General features: G+C 32.6%; 2 protein-coding genes across 3 annotated transcripts; one reads left to right on the top strand and one right to left on the bottom strand.

Annotated features, from left to right (window-relative positions):
• Positions 1–911: 911 nt before the first annotated feature.
• LOC128158825 (uncharacterized) lies at positions 912–18,443 on the bottom strand. Of its 2 annotated transcripts, none has more exons than XM_052821787.1 (4): positions 18,272–18,443; positions 5,885–6,088; positions 3,020–3,177; positions 912–1,707 (listed from the first exon to the last, which is right to left on the bottom strand). In XM_052821787.1, exons 1-4 carry the CDS (start codon positions 18,381–18,383, stop codon positions 1,054–1,056), a joined length of 1,128 nt encoding a protein of 375 aa, XP_052677747.1. In that variant the 5' UTR covers positions 18,384–18,443; the 3' UTR covers positions 912–1,053. The 2 variants fall into 2 exon arrangements, with proteins under 2 accessions (XP_052677747.1, XP_052677745.1); XM_052821785.1 differs by having other exon boundaries at positions 18,251–18,440.
• On the top strand, positions 6,951–16,851 carry LOC128158812 (uncharacterized). The gene is made up of 9 exons (XM_052821772.1): positions 6,951–7,305; positions 8,508–8,710; positions 9,586–9,682; positions 10,130–10,310; positions 10,587–10,666; positions 10,974–11,764; positions 11,928–12,067; positions 12,584–12,777; positions 13,099–16,851. Exons 1-9 carry the CDS (start codon positions 7,170–7,172, stop codon positions 13,905–13,907), a joined length of 2,631 nt encoding a protein of 876 aa, XP_052677732.1. The 5' UTR covers positions 6,951–7,169; the 3' UTR covers positions 13,908–16,851.
• Positions 18,444–20,131: the final 1,688 nt, after the last annotated feature.

Below are 20,131 nucleotides of genomic sequence, written 5' to 3'. Positions count from 1 at the left end.
GTCAATTTATACTCATTGTTAAGATTCTTATAAATAGTTATGTACAATTGTCAATGCGCAGTCTGGAATACGGCGGCCAGCCCCGGCCACGTCCGACTCTCCCAGAGTCTTGAGTCCGGAGGCCACTACTGGCCATATCCGAATTGTTTATAACATGTCTGTCTGCTAAATTGTTATAATGTTGCCATCGTTGAGTCTCGTCCAATAATGTGGAATCCTGCATCAATTGCCTGTTTATTTCTCTGGAACTGTATACTGGTGGACCTTCGGGAATACGGCAAACCTACCCTTCGTTTAAGCTTACGGCCCACAGCGCGCCACAACCTTATACCTTATACACTTTACGCCAACATTCCCTCACCCGGTTCGTACTGCACACGACCGATGCAGATCCAGACGAATTCTCTATCACCGTAAAATCTACGCGGTCACAGAAATATAACACTTTGTTCCTCAGTGTTTACACATCTAATATTGTACTATGGTCAGCTATCAATTTTTTGTAATACGTCACAAGTATGACGCAGCTACGACGGAAAACCTAATCGTTGCTTGCAACCAGCTCGTCTCTAGTATTCAATTTATTTTTAATACACTAGCAACTATTAATTTGTCAAAATAAGTTTGGATCAATGCCTGTTAATTTAATGTCGCCTTGAATAATACCATATGGATTTATCACTCGATATCTAGAAGATAATATCACGTGTTTTGAAAATCATTGTTATACATTTGTTCTTAGGGTTTAAGTTTGTATAATCTTTTATTACTTATTATAATAGTATATGCCCTACATATTTCAGTAATTTTCTAATAACGATCATTTTGACCATTAAAAAACCAATTAATCATTTTTTTTAATATAATTCACACGGCTTTTATTCATACTAGGTTGTGATTCAAAGACAAAAATAAATCTTCATTTATGAATATTGTAAAAATATAAAAGCCAAACAAAAATAATATACAGCCTATGTTTCAACATTTACAACTCTTTTCCACAGATCAGGATTTTTTTTATAATTTGTAATTTAATATCAGCATGTTTATTTCCTAGTCTGTGATGAAGTGGATATTTGTAGGATCCAGGATATGGTAATTATCCGTTGAATCTGGTCTGCTGTGGGTTGACACTTGTGTAGCTGTGTTGCAATTGTCATCTCCGTGTTCTGTGCAGCTATGAGCAGTTTCTTGGTTTAAATTGACGCTGCTGTAAACATTCGTTTGATTCACTTCGCTGCTGTTAGCTACTTGGGTGGCCACACTGTAATCGTCGGTACTTTGGTTTGCGCTGCTATTAAAATTTCCTGCATTAGCACAGCTGTAAACATTTGATTGACCTGCTGTGTCGTACGTATTTTCGTGAGTCGATTTGCTGAAAACTGCATCGGCAGTGTGGTATAAATTACCGCTGATATTCTCTACCGATGAAGCTCTCTTTGAATGATTCAACAAATCATATTCAGAAGTGTTTCTAGGATTTTTTGCTGGATCTAGATTATTATGAGTGTTATTTTCTCTGTTCAAAACATTGTAATGGTCGTTTGCTGAGATTGTATTTTGCTGCTCGGTCATGTTTGCCGGAAGTGACGACACGATGACGTCGTGTTCAATGAATGAATAGGCAGAGTTATAGACAGAGTGAGTGACACGTTGACTTGATTCGCCCACTGTATGTGATTTGAATCCTCTGTTTCCCTTTAACTGCTGAAATGTAAAATAATCATCAAATCATTTTACCATCTTCCCGTCTGTGAACGTTAAAATATATCGAAATAAGCATGAATTGTTGAAAATGTTTAATTACTTTGTTAAAGATTTTAAAATATTAATTTAAATGACAGGAACTACATGTACATTGTTCTTTAAGGTCAGACAACACGTTTCTTGAGCATTTTTTGTATCTCCTCATTATAAAGAGTTCCAGTAAAATTATTATTATTTAAAATCATTTTTATTTTGATTGAAATTTTATTTATATATAGATAAATGACTAGATGGCCAAGTGGTTAGAGCAGTGGCCGCTCCCTGCTAGGAGCGCAGGTTTCATAGGTCGTGAGTTCAAGCCTCGGCCCCGGTGAAGCTCCAATATATAATATAGTAAAATTTCCTGCGCTGTCCATTTTCTTTATATCAGCAATTCAAGTGTATTTCCAAAGAGATTATATAGGATATTGCATACTCTAGTATTTTGCATAAATGCCTGGTAAGGAATCCTAATTTTTTGCAAGAAAGCTTGTCAAAATAGTAGTAAATCAATACCAAATTCTTGGAAAAAGTTATATAAAATTGAGGAACATGTCGTCTGACCTTAAATTGTATATGTACTGTTGACCTCCGTTAAGGGTATCATAATTTTATTTTTTACTTTTCATTCATTCATTGTAATAAAATACAAGTTATGTAATAAGCATGAATTGTTGAAAATGTTTGATTACTTTGTTAAAGATTTTAAAATATTCATTTAAATGACTGGAATGTACATTATTCTTTAAGGTCAGACAACACGTTTCTTGAGCATTTCTTTTGTATCTCCTCGTTATAAAGAGTTTCAGTAAAATTATTATTATTTAAAATCATTTTTAATTTGATTGAAATTTTATTTATATATAGATATATGACTAGATGGCCAAGTGGTTAGAGCGGTGGCCACTCCCTGCTAGGAGCTCGAGCGCAGGTATCATAGGTCGTGAGTTCAAGCCCCGACCCCGGTGAAGCTCCAATATATAATATAGTAAATTTTCCTGTGCTGTCCATTGCATACTCTAGTATTTTGCAGATATGCATGGTAAGGTATCCTAATTTTTTGCAAGAAAGCTTGTCAAAGTAGTGGTAAATCAATACCAAATTCTTGGAAAAAGGTATATAAAATTGAGGAACGTGTCGTCTGACCTTGAATTGTATATATGTACTGTTGACCTCCGTTAAGGGTATTATGATTTTATTTTTTACTTTTCATTCATTCATTGTAATAAAATACAAGTTATGTTTATCTTGCAAGTGAGCAAAATGTGGCTACCTGTTTAAATTTTTGTTTCCAGACGTTCTTTATCCTAGTTTTGTAGATAAGACAAAGAAAGACAACTGCCAGAAGGAACACCGAGAATAGCACAGATGCCAAAATAACTGGAGCTCCGATTGCATTCTGACTTGCTCGGTTATTCGGATCTAAAAATCCTGTATGAAAACGTAACGTTGTTATATTATATATGAAAATTTGATAGATGCCCTTAGATATTACCATTCAAATAAAAAATCAATCGCAACCTATCGGATCTTTCCGACAGAGCTCGTTTTCCCGAGCTCCGTCGTCAACTGCACGAGAAGATGCGATTGTTACAGAAACCATTTGAATAGAACTTTGTTGGATTTTCAGACTTAGTCTATTAATTTTTCCTTTGAATGTCTCGTTCAAGGAAATATGTTACATGCGTGCTGCGAGCAATGTTAATTAAAATTAAAAATGACTACGTCAGTGTTTATAAAAGTTTTTGCAATGTAGTTTCTATGACACAATTATATAGACTGTGTTTTCTATTTGCATTGTATAACTGTTCAATTTGTTTTCTGGTTAAACTGTTTTAAACTCTCAAATGTTATTCAAAATCATTGTTCTAGAATAGATGTATATTCTGTTTGTATATTGTAGTTAAATTGTGTTTGTATTTCGTTAGATCTATTTCCTTATTTCAAAAATTAAATTTAACTAATATAAAAAAAAAACTTCAAAATATTCTACGCTTCTATCAAATTCAAATACATGCGCATGTACATTATTAATGGATGAAAAATTGTGTAATCTTTAAAATGACTTTATATAATTTGATTTTAGATTTAACAGGATGCTTTAAATATATATATTTCTAGGTTAGATACGTGACCCCCCCCCCTCCCTTCCGTCTCCAATGTCATGTCAAAATCATCAAATATCACTAGGACCTCTTAATTTGAATAGAATTAAGTATAGTAAGAGTCATCCATGCAATACATGAGTACTGTCATTAGAAGGAAGTTTTGATGACGCATTGATAAGGATACAAGAGCTTGAGGTTGAATTACTCATAAAATGTTTAAGGTACTTCGCATTGAAGAAGAATGGATGTTCGTGGCCATTTTTAGACTACATGTTTATAAATCTCCTTAAAGGGGCACGTAGAAATGCATTTCCCAAAGAAATTGGTTTTCTGATGTATCTTGTAATAAACACATCCCTGGCCATTGCTCCCAGTTGTCCCCCATATTCTTCTTCCCAATTTTTGGCCATGCCTTACCCTTAAACTTGCTTGAGCTTCGAGCCTTCAAAGGATTCTGGGTTGCAAATCGTCTGGTGGATAAATGCCTTAACTAAGCTGTTTTTATTGCGGAATTTGTAATATGACAGGGTTTCTCTGGTAGTGGTATTTGATGTAGGCAACTGTTTCCAGGGCCTGCTCAAAGCTTGGTAATAGGTGGTCAACTGTGCCCAGGGTCTATCTAACCTAGCCATAAACCCGCTATAAGCAAAGAACTATTTATCCGTTATTTGATACATTAATTATTTAATGACTCAATTAATCAACTGACAACAATGATTGATATGAATTGATTGATTGGTTCATCATGGATTGATTTTTTTTTTTGATAATCCTATTGCTAAATATCAATTGTCATTAATTTATATTGATCGATCAAACTATTTGATGGATTGATTGATTGAAGAATCCTGTTGCTGAAGTAATTGATTTTATGCATTGAACATTTATTGCTGACATGATGATTGAATGACTAATTTTTTGGGCAGCCATATATCTTCTCACCAAGTGGGTGGCTGGTCGGTTGTAAATAAGGAATAAGGAATCATTCTTTGAGTATTATGAGGTGATAATTTTGGTCGGGGCGTGATCAAATCCAATAAAGCCCGAAGGGCTTTATGATAGATTTGATCACGCCCCGACCGAAATTATATTCAAAGAATGATTCCTTATTACTTATATAATTTTAAACCATCTTACGATTAAATATTCAAATATAAATAAGCTGGCGCCTCAATTTGGATTTATGAGTTATATAGTACAAAATCGATACGTAGTGTTATCACAGGCAAAGACACAGGAAAATGTAAATATAGATATATAATACATAAAAGTATATGATATATGTACAATTTTTTTAAATAAGCCATGACCAAGAACGTTCAGCAGCTATCTGTAATTATTATCTGATGGAAAAAACGGTTATTTTTGTATAAAAGTCAAGAGGGAAACAGACTTATCTAATATAGAACGTAAGTATTTCGTGTCAATGTAAGTGTCTTCATCCTTCAAAGGAAGAACTCTCATACAAAATCTTCTATCAACTTGAAAGTCTATTTTGGGTATACATTACTGTAGCATGCATGCTCTAAGTACATCTACACGTATATTAACAAACTTTGGATAGAAAACCTTGTTTTATTTTTTTTCCTGGTCATGCCTTAAAAAAATACATGGCATATTTACTAATCTGCTCGGTGAAATACATTCGTTTCAAACACTTTGATTTTACTTTGATGATGTAAAGTCAGCCTCTGTAGATATAAGTATATATTATGTGTGTGCTTGTGTACATTGTATCTCATTTGAATCCCACAGCCAAGCTACACGTCGTTTTTTTATTTTCTTGGTTTTTTTTTTTGGTTTGTTTTTTTTTCTGGGGGTTTTATGTTGCCTGTACAGCAAAATTATTAGCATTTTTCAAACGAATTCGAAAAATAATACAATAACTATTAAAAAAACGAAATAATTTGTCCAAACATTTTTAATATTTTTTTTTTGGTCAAATTCCTTGTAAGTTTAATTAAATCTATTGTAATGCATGTATGTATTTTTTGCCTATGTATATTTTTATACCCTCTTTGCTTACAAACCTGCTTCAGAAGATGTTGACAAAGTTGAAGTAGAGTCCTTCGTATACACCAAAGTTGTGCTCGGAGATACCGAATCTGTTGTCACTTCTCTAGATGTTGTTGTTGGTGTTGTTGATGTTGTCCTCTCTGTTGTGCTCACTGCTGTTCTCGATGTTGACCATTCTGTTGTCTGGGTAGTTGCAATTGTACTGCCGTATCCAGAACCTGTATGGATCAAACCAGTTTTATTTACATGTATTTACATTTTCCGGTGTCTTTGCCTGTGATAACACTACGTATCGATTTTGTACTATAAAACCCAAAACATCAAATTGGGGCGCCAGCGGGGTTTGTTTATTCATATTTAAATATTTAATCGTACAATGGCTTAAAGTATTACCTCATAATACTCAAAGAATGATTCCTTATTCCTTATGTATTGCATTTGAAGAATGTTGATCTTTATCTACTTAGTCTAATTGTTTTGTGCTGAAATAGTTCTTGTGTTATTGATCAAATAAATTAAACAAAGATGTAACTTATATTTCTAGTTTAAATATATTTTATTGAATAAATTCAATAGGGTTGGACCACACGCATAGCATATGTATATCCTCTCCTATACTTGTATTTGTATTCATTTAATAATACAGAACAAAATGAAGTACAATACTCGGATGACACTGCACTAGTACTTGATGATTCAGCAAAATTTCAAAGTAATAAAGTAAATTTTGAAGCAAAAATTTATTTTTAAAGATTTTTTTTTTTTTTTTTTGGGGGGGGGGGGTAAAACTTGAATGAAAATTAGTTGGTGTTTAGGTATCGAAATTGCCTGGAAATTGCGGTTTCGAGCTATTACAATGAAATAAATGCAAAAACAACAATGTTGAATAGTTTGTTGTATTTCATTGTTTTACAGATCATAAACATATTTTTACAAAAAGAAATAAGGCATGCTTGAGAAGCAGTGGCAGTGGCTACGCCCCCCCCCCCCCCCCCAGCCCCCAAGCCCCCTCACTCGGTTCCAATGCCTATGACGAGTGATAACATCTTAAGGATATGTGAACCTGACATAAACAAATCCACTGCGCAACTCGAGCTGCCGAAAATAGGTCGTGGAAGTCGCGCTACATAAATCAAAAGATTTTATCAATAAACATACCAATTGACTAAAATATATAATAATGAAGTCCAATTTTTAATAAATCGGAAATATTAACACTATAAATCGTATAAATATCGAATATTTTCATGAACGACATAGCCGTTCCGAATTACGATAATGTTTTGACAGAGGCAGACGATGACGAAATATCGTAAACAAGGATTTAAGTCGGCAGGGAATGCAGCCAGGTATTCTAAAGTGACATCTGCACAGAATCTGCGCTGGGCCAGACTGAAAAGACCCCCTGATCACGATTATTTCTGCAGTGATCTCGGTAGGTATAATTATAATTTGACATCTATAATATTACATACCTTCCTTCGGAAACCAGAGACGTATACATGTAAATAGGCCTATATTTATATTGTATGTGTACATGTACATCTATGAAAACACGAAGTACAACAGATATTAAAACTTGTTAATATTCTGATATTCATATTCATTGAACCATGCCATCAGTAAGTTTTTCAAATCTATGATGTAGCCGCAAAATTGCAATTCTACGGAAAAATCGGACTGCCGGATCGTACCCAAATTTCTCCGTAGAAATAGTTCTGCAGCTAAATTGACTTGGTCAATATCGATGTGCATTTTAAATACAGATTGTACACGAATTTATAAGTTAGAGGGAATGGTCAATAACTACAGAGATAATAAAGAAAAAAATCTGATTAAAATCAGATCCTTGATCCGCTCCGTAGCGACCATATAAAAACAAGGAGCGGATCGAGGATCTGATTTTAATCAGATTGATAAAGAAAACATATTCAGTTATATTTTTCTCCATTTTTAACACACCAAACTGAACAATGTATGTACATGATCATAAAACCACAATAGCTGTTCAAAGTTTTAGGCATGAAATCTGAAATGTTAATTTTTAAAAAAAAAAATACTTTGAAGTAGTAACTTAAAAAGAGTATATTGTTTAATAGATCTAATTAATAGCTATGTAATTCTCAAATTGAATTTAAATCACTTCTAATTGAAAAAAAAAATGAGCAAGGCTAATATGATGAGTCATTGATTACTTTCGTAGAGCAGATGAAAATGAAACACTTGCATGTGCAGATATTGAATGCAAGATTGATATACATTTTTAAGATCACCAAAATTATCATTGTTTTGTATAGTATGGTATGGTAGATACATACTCAAAGTATGCAGGAATTATAGCACCGAGTTTATGTATTTAAAGCTTTTGAACTTGAGTTGTGGTAATGTACCAGCTGTTTTGTTCATTATATACCTATAGCTGTAACATAATTAGCTTTAATCTACATGTTTAGATTGTTTATAAATTTTTTAAGCTTAAAAAATCAAAATGATTGCTTCACATTCATTAAAGAATTCTTTCAATTGATGTTTTGAAAGCCCTAGGCATTACAATCAAAATTCCTGAGATTTAATTAATTGTTATCATATTTTCTGGTTAATTAATACATATCATTAAATTTGTCTGATATATTGTAGGTCCAGATATATCACATGTAGAAAGAGAGGAAGAAGTTGAGTCTGCTGATACCAAGGAATGCAAAGACTGGAGACTAGGGAGACGGATAATTGAGCTAGATGTGCTAGCTAAAGGACTGAGTGCCTGTGGGAAGTGTGGCTTGCCCCTCAATTTAGACCACACTAAGGAAATCCAGACTTATGGTCTGGGGTCACTTTTAAAAGTGAGTAAAAGTTTATGTGTATTTTTGCACAGTTTACTATAGCATTGAATCATGATTTTTTGAAAGATACATCTCATTACTGCAGCCGTGTGTGCATACAAATTGAGTAACGGGCATTAGCGCATTATGCATACAAATTGAGTAACGCACGTTAGTACATTATGAAAATTTGTATGCACGCATCGCTGCAGTTTTGAGACTGTATATTTAAAAAAAATCATGATTTTAATGCTTAAATTTACAATTTTTTAAACTTCTTGCCATGTCTGCAAATGTGATTTATACCTTTAAATTCCTGTCCTAAGGATAAGTTAATATTAATGGAAGAACCACTGTAACAGCCACAAGCATGAACTTAATTGTTGATTTTCACTTGTGACGTTGCAGTCAGCAGCGTTCAACGTTTGTGACGTCATAATAAAACTCGTCATTTTACCCTTTGACACCATATGTGTGTATTAATATAATCAGTGTTATAACTGCCATAGCTTTCAACACGCTTTACAAGCAAAAAATATGTGGAATGTAAATATACATGCATTTATAACTAAGAAAATTTGTAAGATGCCAGCTCCCATATTTCATTTATTTTTCTCATGATTCAAACACTTTCCAAAATTTTTTGGTTAGGTTTTATATATATATATATATATATATATATATATATATATATATATATATATATATATATATATATATATATATATACACATCTCGTTAAGAGAGAGAGAGAGAGAGAGAGAGAGAGAGAGCTATTGATCAGTATGATCTAGTTGTCTTCATCTCAAATTATGGATTTTTAACAAAATCTTTGAGTCTGGTACATGTAGGTATTATATATTTGCATATATATTTACATTAATCATATTTTGTAGGTACAGTGTTTCAATACCAATTGCATGAACGTCAACCATATTCCAACTGGAAAGAGACATGACCGAATATGGGATGTGAACACAAAACTAGCTGCAGGTGTGTGAGTCACTGTATGTAAAAATATATGTATATACATGCATATATATAAAATTTCCATATTGTCAAAACATTATATTCATTGACTTAGGTATGCCCATTTATGTAGTGTTCCTGTGGTTTTGTTGTAATGACATTTATCACAAGAATAAGGACAATAAACCTATGACACATAACAATGTTGTTTTGACTGAGTCCTCTTCTAGACGGAAATTGATGAGGTCACAGACACACATATACACATCAGGTACACAAATTAACACTGCATGTAAACATCCAGGGGATGCACAGGCATCATGCATACAATGTAACGGCTAGTCTGTACTTTTGACAGTTTCATATCTGCTTACAGTATACATTTATATAGATTGTCTGTGGGTAAATATATATGATAAAGCAATATCACAATTTCATTTCAATAATTTCATATATCATATTTTCTCACAGGTTTAGTTCACTCAGGAATTGCAGTTAGGCAGTTGAATAGCTTACTTGCAGAGCTAAACATTCCAACAGTCCACTACAAGACTATAAATGCTAGATTAAAAGAGACAGGGAAGATGGTGGAAAAGATAGCAATAGATTCTACAGATGAGGCCCTACAGAATGAAATAAAAGCAGTAGAACAGTATGTTGATGCATAATTATAGCATTTCCTTGATCAGATAATCTTGTATTATGGGACCCATAAATATTAAATCCATCTTTTTATAGTATTTCAAATACTTTATGCCAATTAAGAAATAAATTGTATACGAATATATGCAGTATATGAATAGACATATCAATTAATCTTAATTGAAAATCAGATAATTGGTATTCTAGTGTGCCAGTATAACAAATCATTCATCAAATCATTTGTAGTGTTTAAAAATAAGCTTGCATGATCATTATATTATTTTAGGACAAATGGAAAATTTGTAGTTGCTGTTGATGCAGGCTGGCAGAAAAGAGGGAGTGGAAGATCGTATAACAGCCTCTCAGGCAAGTAAAAGAATCTTTACAAAATGGAGCTATTTTAAGTTTTATAGGTCACATGAGTCACTCAGATGACCCATTGCAATGGGTTTTTGTCAGCTGTGCATTAATCGCCAATCTATTAGTTGTCTGTTAACAATTTTAACTTCTTGAAAAAAACCCCCATATATATAAACCCATGAGTGATATATCCACCGCATATTGAAATAAACATGTGATAAAATTATCTTTCCTTCTCGGTAAATAGTATACTATTCATTGTCCATACTTGCAGGGTCTTTTGTATTTTTATAACTTTTATTTTAATTTTTAGGACACTGCTCTATGGTAGGCACACAGACAGGACAGATTATCCACTACGCTGTGCGGTCCAAAGATTGTAGAGTCTGTTCAACAGCAGCTTCTAGAAATGAGCCGCCTAAACCGCATGACTGCTATCAAAACTGGGAAGGCAGTGCTAAAGCAATGGAGGCTGACATGGTCACCCAGATGGTCAAAGATGTTGGGGAGAAGGGTTTTAAAGTTGAGGCAATAGTTGGTGATGAAGATTCTACCACTATAGGACGGCTACGTGCCAATGTTAATGAGAAGATTGAGAAGATATCCGACAAGAATCACATACGTAAGCTGCTGGGAAACTCTCTGTATGCACTTAAAAAACAACACCCAATGCTAACAGTGAAAGTCATCAAATATCTCCAGAGATGTTTTGACTACATCATTGCTCAAGGAAAGGAGAATCCTTCACAGATTTCATCTGACCTTAATGCACTTTCAAAGCATCCATTCGGGGACCATAGTTCTTGTTCATCTCGATGGTGCAGATTTATTGGAAACCCAAACTGCCTTTACAAATCATTCCCTCATGGAAAACCACTTGCCAACCAATGTCTGCAGTCATCTCTGGAGAAAGTTTTTAGCACTTATGCTGGTCATAGTAATAAGCTCTCATCTCTCGGAAGCACACAAGGAAACGAAAGTTTCAATCACATGGTAGCAGCCAAGGCTCCAAAGAACATTCATTTTAGTTCTTCAGGAAACCTTTCTTACAGAGTTGCTGCTTGTGTTGCCCAAAAGAACAGTGGCCATAAGTACCTTGTCAGTGTAAGTTCAAGTTATAAAACATACATGTATTAGAGTTTTAAATATTGCAACTATATCAATTTGTCACTTGGGTAAAGAAAAAGCTATCCTATATGTTTAAACAACAATTAAAATGTACTACTCACGGTATACAGAAAATAAAAATGAAATATTCATTTTGTAGGTGAATCGTTCATTAGGACTCTCCCCAGGTTTCTACACCAACCGTCTTGCCAAACTGAGGGATTCCCAGCGCATTAAGCAGAGAGCTGTTGCAAATTCCCACAAGTTCAAGAGAAAAAGACTAGCAAAGAAATCAATGAAGTAATAATGAGTTATTTAGGTCTTATTTAAATGATTAAGATTTCATTACTTAGTTGCATTATATATTTAGGTAACCAAAGTTAGCATTCTTTATGGTAATTAAAATACTTGAAATATTAAAATCTAATAAGCAGTGGCATCGGAAGTAAATTGAAAGTGGGTGGGGGGGGGGGGGGGGGGCTAGACTAATCTTGACTTCAGAAATCTTGACAAGCAAAAAAACAAACTGAATTCCCAAAATCATGAAAATGTTAATCCTGGGAGGGGGGGGGGGGTATGTATACCTATGACTCCAACTTCTCAATATTATCAAGGTAAATTTAGGAACAATTATAAAGTGGGGGGGGGGGGGGGGGCTGAACTCTCTATGATGCTATGTGTCTAATGGTTAGGTCTAACTTTGCAAAAAAAGTGGGGGGGGGGGGGGCTAAGCCTCCCTAGCCCCCTGGTTCCGACGCCTATGAGATAAGCTAAAAGATGCATTATATATTAAATAGATAATTCTGTTGATTACAGGTACCAAAGAAATGCAAGCTTAGAGGTGAGAGAAGGGACTTCATACCAGTCAGGCTGTACAATAATGGGTCACCTATCCACTGATATTCAGAGTATACCTGCACCTGTTATACAACCCGAATATACACATGTTGAGATAGAGCAACTGAGAGAATGTCATTTGGCCTTCTTTGATGTTGAAACAACTGGACTTGGTATGAAATATTGAACTTTTAAATTAATGAAAATTTAATTAATTTACATGCAATCATTGATCCTCATGGTCACAATGATACATTTTTTAACTTACATAAATTTACTGACCACAAAAAATCCTAGGTTATATCTACAAACCAACTAAAAGCGTCATAATTAAGTACTGTCAATTAAATCTGCATTACATGTTCATGTATTTATTTGTCCAAGGAATGTATGCTGGTTCACTTGCCATGATATATGCTTGCTTCAGATTTAATGAATGAACATTTTAAATCCACTTCCTTAGTTATACAAATTCATTTTTGAACTTTTTTCAGGTCGTGACTCCCATATCATACAGTTGTCAGTTAGTGTAGACTCTAATGAAGAAATTTTCAACTGTTATATTAAGCCTGGAAAGAAAATTTCTCCTGCTGCTTCAATAGTTACAGGTATACAGTTTGAAAACGGGAAAATGTACCACAATAACAGGGAAGTTGAGTACTCCAGAATTCAACCAGCTCTAGAGAAACTTTTCGTGTTTTTGGCAAAGTTCAAGAAAGTGGTTTTAGTTGGACATAACTGTAAATCTTTTGACATTCCAGTATTACTTTCAGCATTAGAAAATAACAATATGTTAGAAAGCTTCATGTCAACTGGAGTAATTGGTGTGATTGATACTCTTCCTCTTTTTAAGGTATGTCTTCCTAACTTGCCATCTTACTCCCAACCTAAAGTATATGAAACAGTGTTTGAGGATCAGTACAATGCTCATGATTCTTTGCAAGATGTTTTTGCTTTATCTAGACTTGTAGAGAAGGTAGAGCCCAGTATAACAGACAAATCCAGCTTTTCTTTTTCATTGGCATCTGTTGTGTCGATTTTTAAGTTCAGAAAAGATGCAAAGCCCCGTTGTGATTCACTGCTTCCTTTGGTTCAATCAAAGACTATTTCAAAATGCATGGCCTCCAAAATAGCTAATAGTGGATTGTCTCTTTCCCATATCATATTAGCCTTTAAAAGAGATGACCAACAGGGTTTGGAAAACCTATTGTCTGAAATTTGTGAAAACTCAAAAGTGAGAGTGACAAAGTCAAAGAGGATTATTCAATCCATATCTCAGTACATGCATTCTTTTGAAGAGTAGAGTAGTTGTGCTTGCTAAAATTCATGTAAAATGTATAATGAAAAGCAACACATTTTTGTACATGCATGGATACATATAATTATTAAGATTTGCAAATACTTTTTTATTAAAGGAACGAAACATTGATAACCATACAGATTGTGGTTTGACTGTTACCCTATTATTATGATTATACAATTCACCCATGTATAATCAGTTCAGATATTTTATTGAAATGATGCTGTCTAATGATTTTTTTACTCATTTTATATAACTGAAAGATTGAATTGCTAATTGTAATGAGCATAATTTCTTAATTGGTTAAACGTTTGGATATAGTAACTTAAGTAGTAATAAACATGTATTGTATAGATTTTGCAACGTATGTAATTTTGTCAAAATTGTTTGCAGATGGAAGATACTCCCTTTACATTTATTTTTTTTCATCTGCATAAACGGATGCATAAATGATTTTTTTATGCAGAATGAGCATTCATGTATATATGTTGTGCTGATATAATCAAAACAAAACTGTGATGATGTTGCAAATTGGATTTCATAACTTGCAATGTTAAAGATGCTGATGTGTAAGCTTGATGTTGTTCATGAATGTATGATAATTATAATTTGGATATAGCATTTACCATCAGATCTTGTGTACAGTTACTGTAATCACTGAAGTTTGAAATATTGCCATGATTTTAAAGTTGGGTGACAGATTGCATTGATTTTTTTTTTAAATTGTTCAGTGAAAAATTCTTGTATTGTGCAGTTATTGTATTAAAAATAATTGTAATTTATATGACAATCATGATTTCTAACCTGCATTTCTATATGTGAATTTGGAAAAATTTTGTATGATCCTCCTACGTAATTTTCACAATATATTTTGAAACAAGCTTAAATAATATTATTCTAGTAAGCCAGAGAAAATTCTAAGCAGATTTTGCTTTGTTATGATTATCTCAAATATATTTTGAAAGACTGATGTTTTAGTTTAATAATCTATAAAAATTTCAATAAATTTCATGTGAATAATGTTAGCAAAGTTTTTCTCTTTTGTTTGCTCTATTGATACAGAATTGAGAGTGGAGTCGCATACACATATAAAACATATTGTTTTGAGGTTGTTGGCACCCTTAAATCAATAAATAAATTCTTCGACTTACCAGTATACCTGGAATACAATAATTATAAATAGTCATATATTCTTATTCATACCTTTATTTTTTTTGAAAATGAAAATACCGGTAATTGTTTGCTAATATAACTATTCTTATGCTCAAAGTGTAATTTTTTAAAGTTAGGACAGAGGAAATTTGGACTTAAAACCTTAATTACTAAATGGTATTCGAAGCACAATTCTATTTCCTTTTCTTTACAAACACTTCAGAATCAGTAGACATTATATTATAAGTTTTTGTTAAAAAATATTCATTCACAGCAAACTTTTACAACTTATATTTCACAATAATAGGTTTATAAACAGTTATTTTAAAAAAGGTCAGAGGAAATTTGGACGTTCATATCTTTTTTTCTAATCCACGAACATATGTTTTTTCCCCCATTTATTTGTTGCTATATGTCATATCTTTAAATAGATGTTTTAAAAAATTGGGTGTAATTATAAGAAATATTATTTTATGACTTATTTCTCTCATAGGATAGGCTAAAAAATGTCACTTTTAGGATGACCAGAGGAAATTCGAACTTAAATTGTGGCTTTATGAGAAGTGATAATAAAAAAAAATTCAGATAAATAAAAATGTTTCAAGCACATTTTCATAATTTACAAAGGGAATGTAATCTTGAAAGTTGGCAGTTTGTTTTTTATTACTTTTTTGAGTTGCGCAGATAATTCCTTTTCCTATTTCATCTTTTTTAATATGCTTATGTTTGAAGGTCGTTACCATGGAAACGAACTCATAAACATATGTTAAAAATAACTTTATTTACACAAGGAACCCCATTACTGTCAGTTCAGACAATATTTTTGACAATTCAATTATTTTCATCTCATGTTCACAAGATTGTGTGTATTAAAGTTTTCATGCTTGTTTTTTTTTTTGTGTACAGAGACTAGAGTTTCTTGATTATATCAGATGCACAACTATGACACTCTGTTAATTACCATTAAAATAAACTCTTTAGGAAGTGAAGAAATTGTTAAATTAAAGAATCATTTTATCTTTATATGATTTGTTTTTAGAAATACAACCATTTATGGCAGTATTGACTTTCATGAAGCGCGCAGAGTGATTTTTTGTAAAAGTCAAATCAGAGGAAATTCGGATTTTCAGCCTTTTTTATTCAATTAATTGTAGTATTTGCAACACAACTCCATTAATTTTGTTCTACAAGAACTTATGCAGGTTCACAGTATAACTAGTTGAAAGAAATTGCCATTTAAAACTGAATTATACGTCTTTTCTAACAGCATGTAGGGTTTGTAGCATCTATTTCATTAGAGGTCAGAGGAAATTCAGACGTTATTATCTTTTTTTCTAATTCACGAACATGCCAATTATTTATTATTAATTTTTTGCTATTTATCATTTCTTCAAAATTACATAAAAAAAATAAGAGTGTAATTATAGGAAGTAGTATTTTTTGCAATTTTTCTAGCTCGGGTCACGTCAAAAAATGTCACTTTTTTAGTGGTCAGAGGAAATTCAAACTAAAATAGCGGATTAAATAAAAGGAATTCTTATAATCCATTTTCAGATAAATAGAGTATTTTATTAACCTTTTTAATATTTTGGTGAGAAAAGTTTTCTAGTTAATTGTAAATATGTCTTTTATGACATTTTAAATTTGCATTTAAGGTTTTTTTTCTCGTTCTAATTATTTGAACATGGGTAAGTTTGAAGGTCGTTGCCATGGAAACGAACTCACGAACATATGCTTAAAATGTCTTTTTTGACAAAAACAAATCGATAAGAGTCTGTTTAAACAATTTTTTCAATTATTCAATTATTTTCATGTCAGGTTCACATATCCTTAACATCTCTCTCTCTGTCTCTCTCTCTCTGTCTCTCTCTCTCTCTCTCTCTCTCTCTCTCTCTCTCTCTCTCTCTCTCTCTCACTCCCTCTCTCTATTCTGTCAAAATCGTTGTACGCCGTATGTAAAGCTTTAAATTGTTTTGTACAATTGTTTAATCTGTTTTTACTTTCGATAAAAAAAAAGAAAATGTGCACGACTAAAATAACTTTACACGTTGTCTTTTGCAAAAAAAAAAAAAAGAATACATGTTAAGGACGTTGGATCCTGCTATCAAAAGTCTTAAAGTTTTTTTCTACAGTATTTTAAAAAAAATCTACAAACATAGCTTAACCAAAATTTAAAAAAAATTTTGGGATCGATATGCTTCATTTGGCGCTACGGTGTATTTAATATGACCTTCCTGCACGGAAAGTGCAGATTGCACATAAATCGCTTTTCCCTCTATATTTTATTATCAGAATGAACCATGGCATCAAATACAAATTTATACTATTTAAAATAAATAAAATTAAAATTACCATTAAGAAAAATTTACAATTTCGTCACCTAATTGATATTTTGACCTTTTTGCACTGATAAAACGCTATTTTTATCCATTACCTATTTAACATGTAATGAAATTATTTAAAAGTCTCAAACTTTTTCTCAAATTATGATAAACTTGTCAGAAGAAGCTTAAAATTTCAGAAAATAAAACAAAACGTATGGGTCTATTATGTAAATTTTGAGATATGGCATGAAATAAGCTGATTTTAGGCAAAAATTGGGATTCATTTTTCCTTGACTTTTATGAAATATAAGTTAAATTTGCATATATATGTCCTTAGAAATATTGAAAAATTGTGAAATTATGGTTTTTATATCAAAATGAAGATATCCTAATGCACAAACTATCTGGAAATTTTGTTTGCACTGAAAATAAGGAAGTTAAAGTGACGGTACTCTAAAGCAACTGAGTTATGAAAAATGTTCATTTTCTTCTTAAAAAACTTCCGCCACAAAATATAGTCCCATACTAATCTCTGTAAATATGTAATTTTTCCTTTACTATTTTATTTAAGATAGTTTAATTGGCATTATAGAATTTGAATTTATGAGTAGAATCAATATATGATGCATAATTTCTAGAATAGAGGTGACCTAAAATGGCTACCCCAAAACAGAGGGTCTAACCCCTTTAATAAATTGTATATTAGCCTATTTCAATGTAATAAATATGTCGTGCGTAACGTGTTGAACATTCACGAAGTTCACGAGAATACATGAGAGAGAGAGAGAGAGAGAGAGAGAGAGAGAGAGAGAGAGAGAGAGAGAGAGAGAGATTTTTAATCTTTCCCGGAAACCATCATTTTCGACTCACCGTCGTCTTCCCCCTCCTCACCTCCACTGGTGCTGCCACCTTTTTTATCTTTTTTATCTTCTCCACCGTTTCCACCTCTTCCTCGATTCCCCATTCTCCTTATTCTCATAACGTTATGTTTTTGTTGATGCATGCTTAAAGGTCAATTCCAATGAAATGCGCAAACAAGCATAGTACATTGTTATAGGAAACTTAAAGTATTTCCGGATCAAAGTTTCATACAAAGTGGTTGCATTGATGAATCGGAAGATGCTACATGCTTAGTAAATATGTATTATATACATCATAAGTGTTAAGAATACTGTTAGTGGGACACGATGTTATAAGTTATGAGTCAAGTACATGTATGACGGACTGAATGCCCTTATTTTTTATCTTGATATGTAAAGCATATCAGGAATATGTTTTTATGCCCGTTTTTTGTTTTTTTTACGGAACATTGATTTATTTTTTAAATTTTCATTGACCTGTTCATTAACTTTAATCAAATGCCTATTCATATAAACGAGTACCTTCAAAGTGGGTTGTTTGCGTAAGGTAGCATGAGACACCTGTTGCTATTGGCATAATAAAAGAAAAAAAAAGAAAAGAATAAGTATAACAGTCCATGGCCAAGCAGACTTCGAACTCATGACTTTCAGAATCGTGCACGTTTAATGTGTAAAATAAGAAAAAAAAATTGCATTGGAATAAATTATATCCAATTCAATAAGTAAATGTCTTCAAATCAGTGGCTATGTAATGAACAGGAACAAAGGGCGAACATCCAATTAAATATGGGGTGGTCCATGCAATTACTCATTCAATATACATGTAAAATAGATATTAAATAATCGCTTGCAGAAAATTTTATTACTGAGAAACATTTAGGAATAACATATTTAGAATCTTCTTTTCTTTAAACAAATGGAGTTAAAGTATTCATTGTACAGTCTGAAAAAAAAACCCATAATGATTTCATTTGACCTAAGAATCCGGAATAAACTAATATTAAGAGAATGCTTCGTATCATTTCCGGGAAAATGTGATTCTTCGCCTTCAGTGCATGCAGACAATGTTAATAATAAGCTTATAAGGAAATTGATAAACACTTGAAGAAAATGTACTCATAGTTAACATTTTGATTACTAGTATTCTTTAATTATTCATAGTAGGAGCAGTCAGAAATAATATGATCTGTTTTTATAAAAAAAAAATTCAGTCACGTTTATTTAGTGAAGTTTATCTTCAGCGACACCCACACTTATCGAATAAAAATAAAATCACTTTCAAAACCCCAACTTGACTCTGCAAATTATATCTTATTTGCCCCCATGGTGAATCTATTTCGGGGGGCAGAGCTACGATGAATATTTTTCTCCAACCACATAAGATATTACCCAGGATCGTCGAGGGTATCCAATGATCGGTTAAGAACAGAAATCATTTTTCAAGTCGACCCACCTACACAAAGCTCTGGTCTCTGGATCCGGAGGTGTCAGGTCTCGTTACAAGCCACAGTAAACTGCTTCATTGATTTTACATGTTAACTTTGTACAGTTTGTTGTTGTTCACGTTTCTTTGTGCTGTATTGGGTACTACGTGCACATGTATATATTTGTATTTATTTATATATGATATGATTTTCAAAAAATGGTTTAATAAAGGTAATTCTTCGCCAATGAAGGTGTAAAATAGATCAGAAATGTGCCATATACATGTATAAAGGTGATTTAATGGGGGAAAAAAGAGTTGAGACCCGGGTGCCCATACTTTGGTGTGAGGGTGGAAGGGGGGGGGGGGGTCCTGAAATGAAATGTAAAAAAATCCTATAGGAAATACATTTTCTATAGGAGAAAAGTATTTCTTGTAAGAATTTGATTCAAACAGGTAGTTCCCATG

This window comes from Crassostrea angulata, chromosome 8 (genome assembly GCF_025612915.1).
Source record: "Crassostrea angulata isolate pt1a10 chromosome 8, ASM2561291v2, whole genome shotgun sequence".
Taxonomy (NCBI): Eukaryota; Metazoa; Mollusca; class Bivalvia; order Ostreida; family Ostreidae; genus Magallana; species Magallana angulata.
Note: the sequence above shows the minus strand (reverse complement) of the source record. Positions and strands in the feature narration are given on the sequence as shown.

Coding starts and splice junctions, on each gene's coding strand:
- LOC128158812 (XM_052821772.1), top strand. CDS start 7,170: ATGACGAAATATCGTAAACAAGGATTTAAGTCGGCAGGGAATGCAGCC. Junction 12,068..12,583: donor CTAGCAAAGAAATCAATGAA/GTAATAATGAGT, acceptor TGTTGATTACAG/GTACCAAAGAAATGCAAGCT. Junction 12,778..13,098: donor TGTTGAAACAACTGGACTTG/GTATGAAATATT, acceptor AACTTTTTTCAG/GTCGTGACTCCCATATCATA.
- LOC128158825 (XM_052821785.1), bottom strand. CDS start 18,383: ATGCATCAACAAAAACATAACGTTATGAGAATAAGGAGAATGGGGAAT. Junction 6,089..18,250: donor TGAGGAGGGGGAAGACGACG/GTGAGTCGAAAA, acceptor TGATCCATACAG/GTTCTGGATACGGCAGTACA. Junction 1,708..3,019: donor GGAAACAAAAATTTAAACAG/GTAGCCACATTT, acceptor TTTACATTTCAG/CAGTTAAAGGGAAACAGAGG.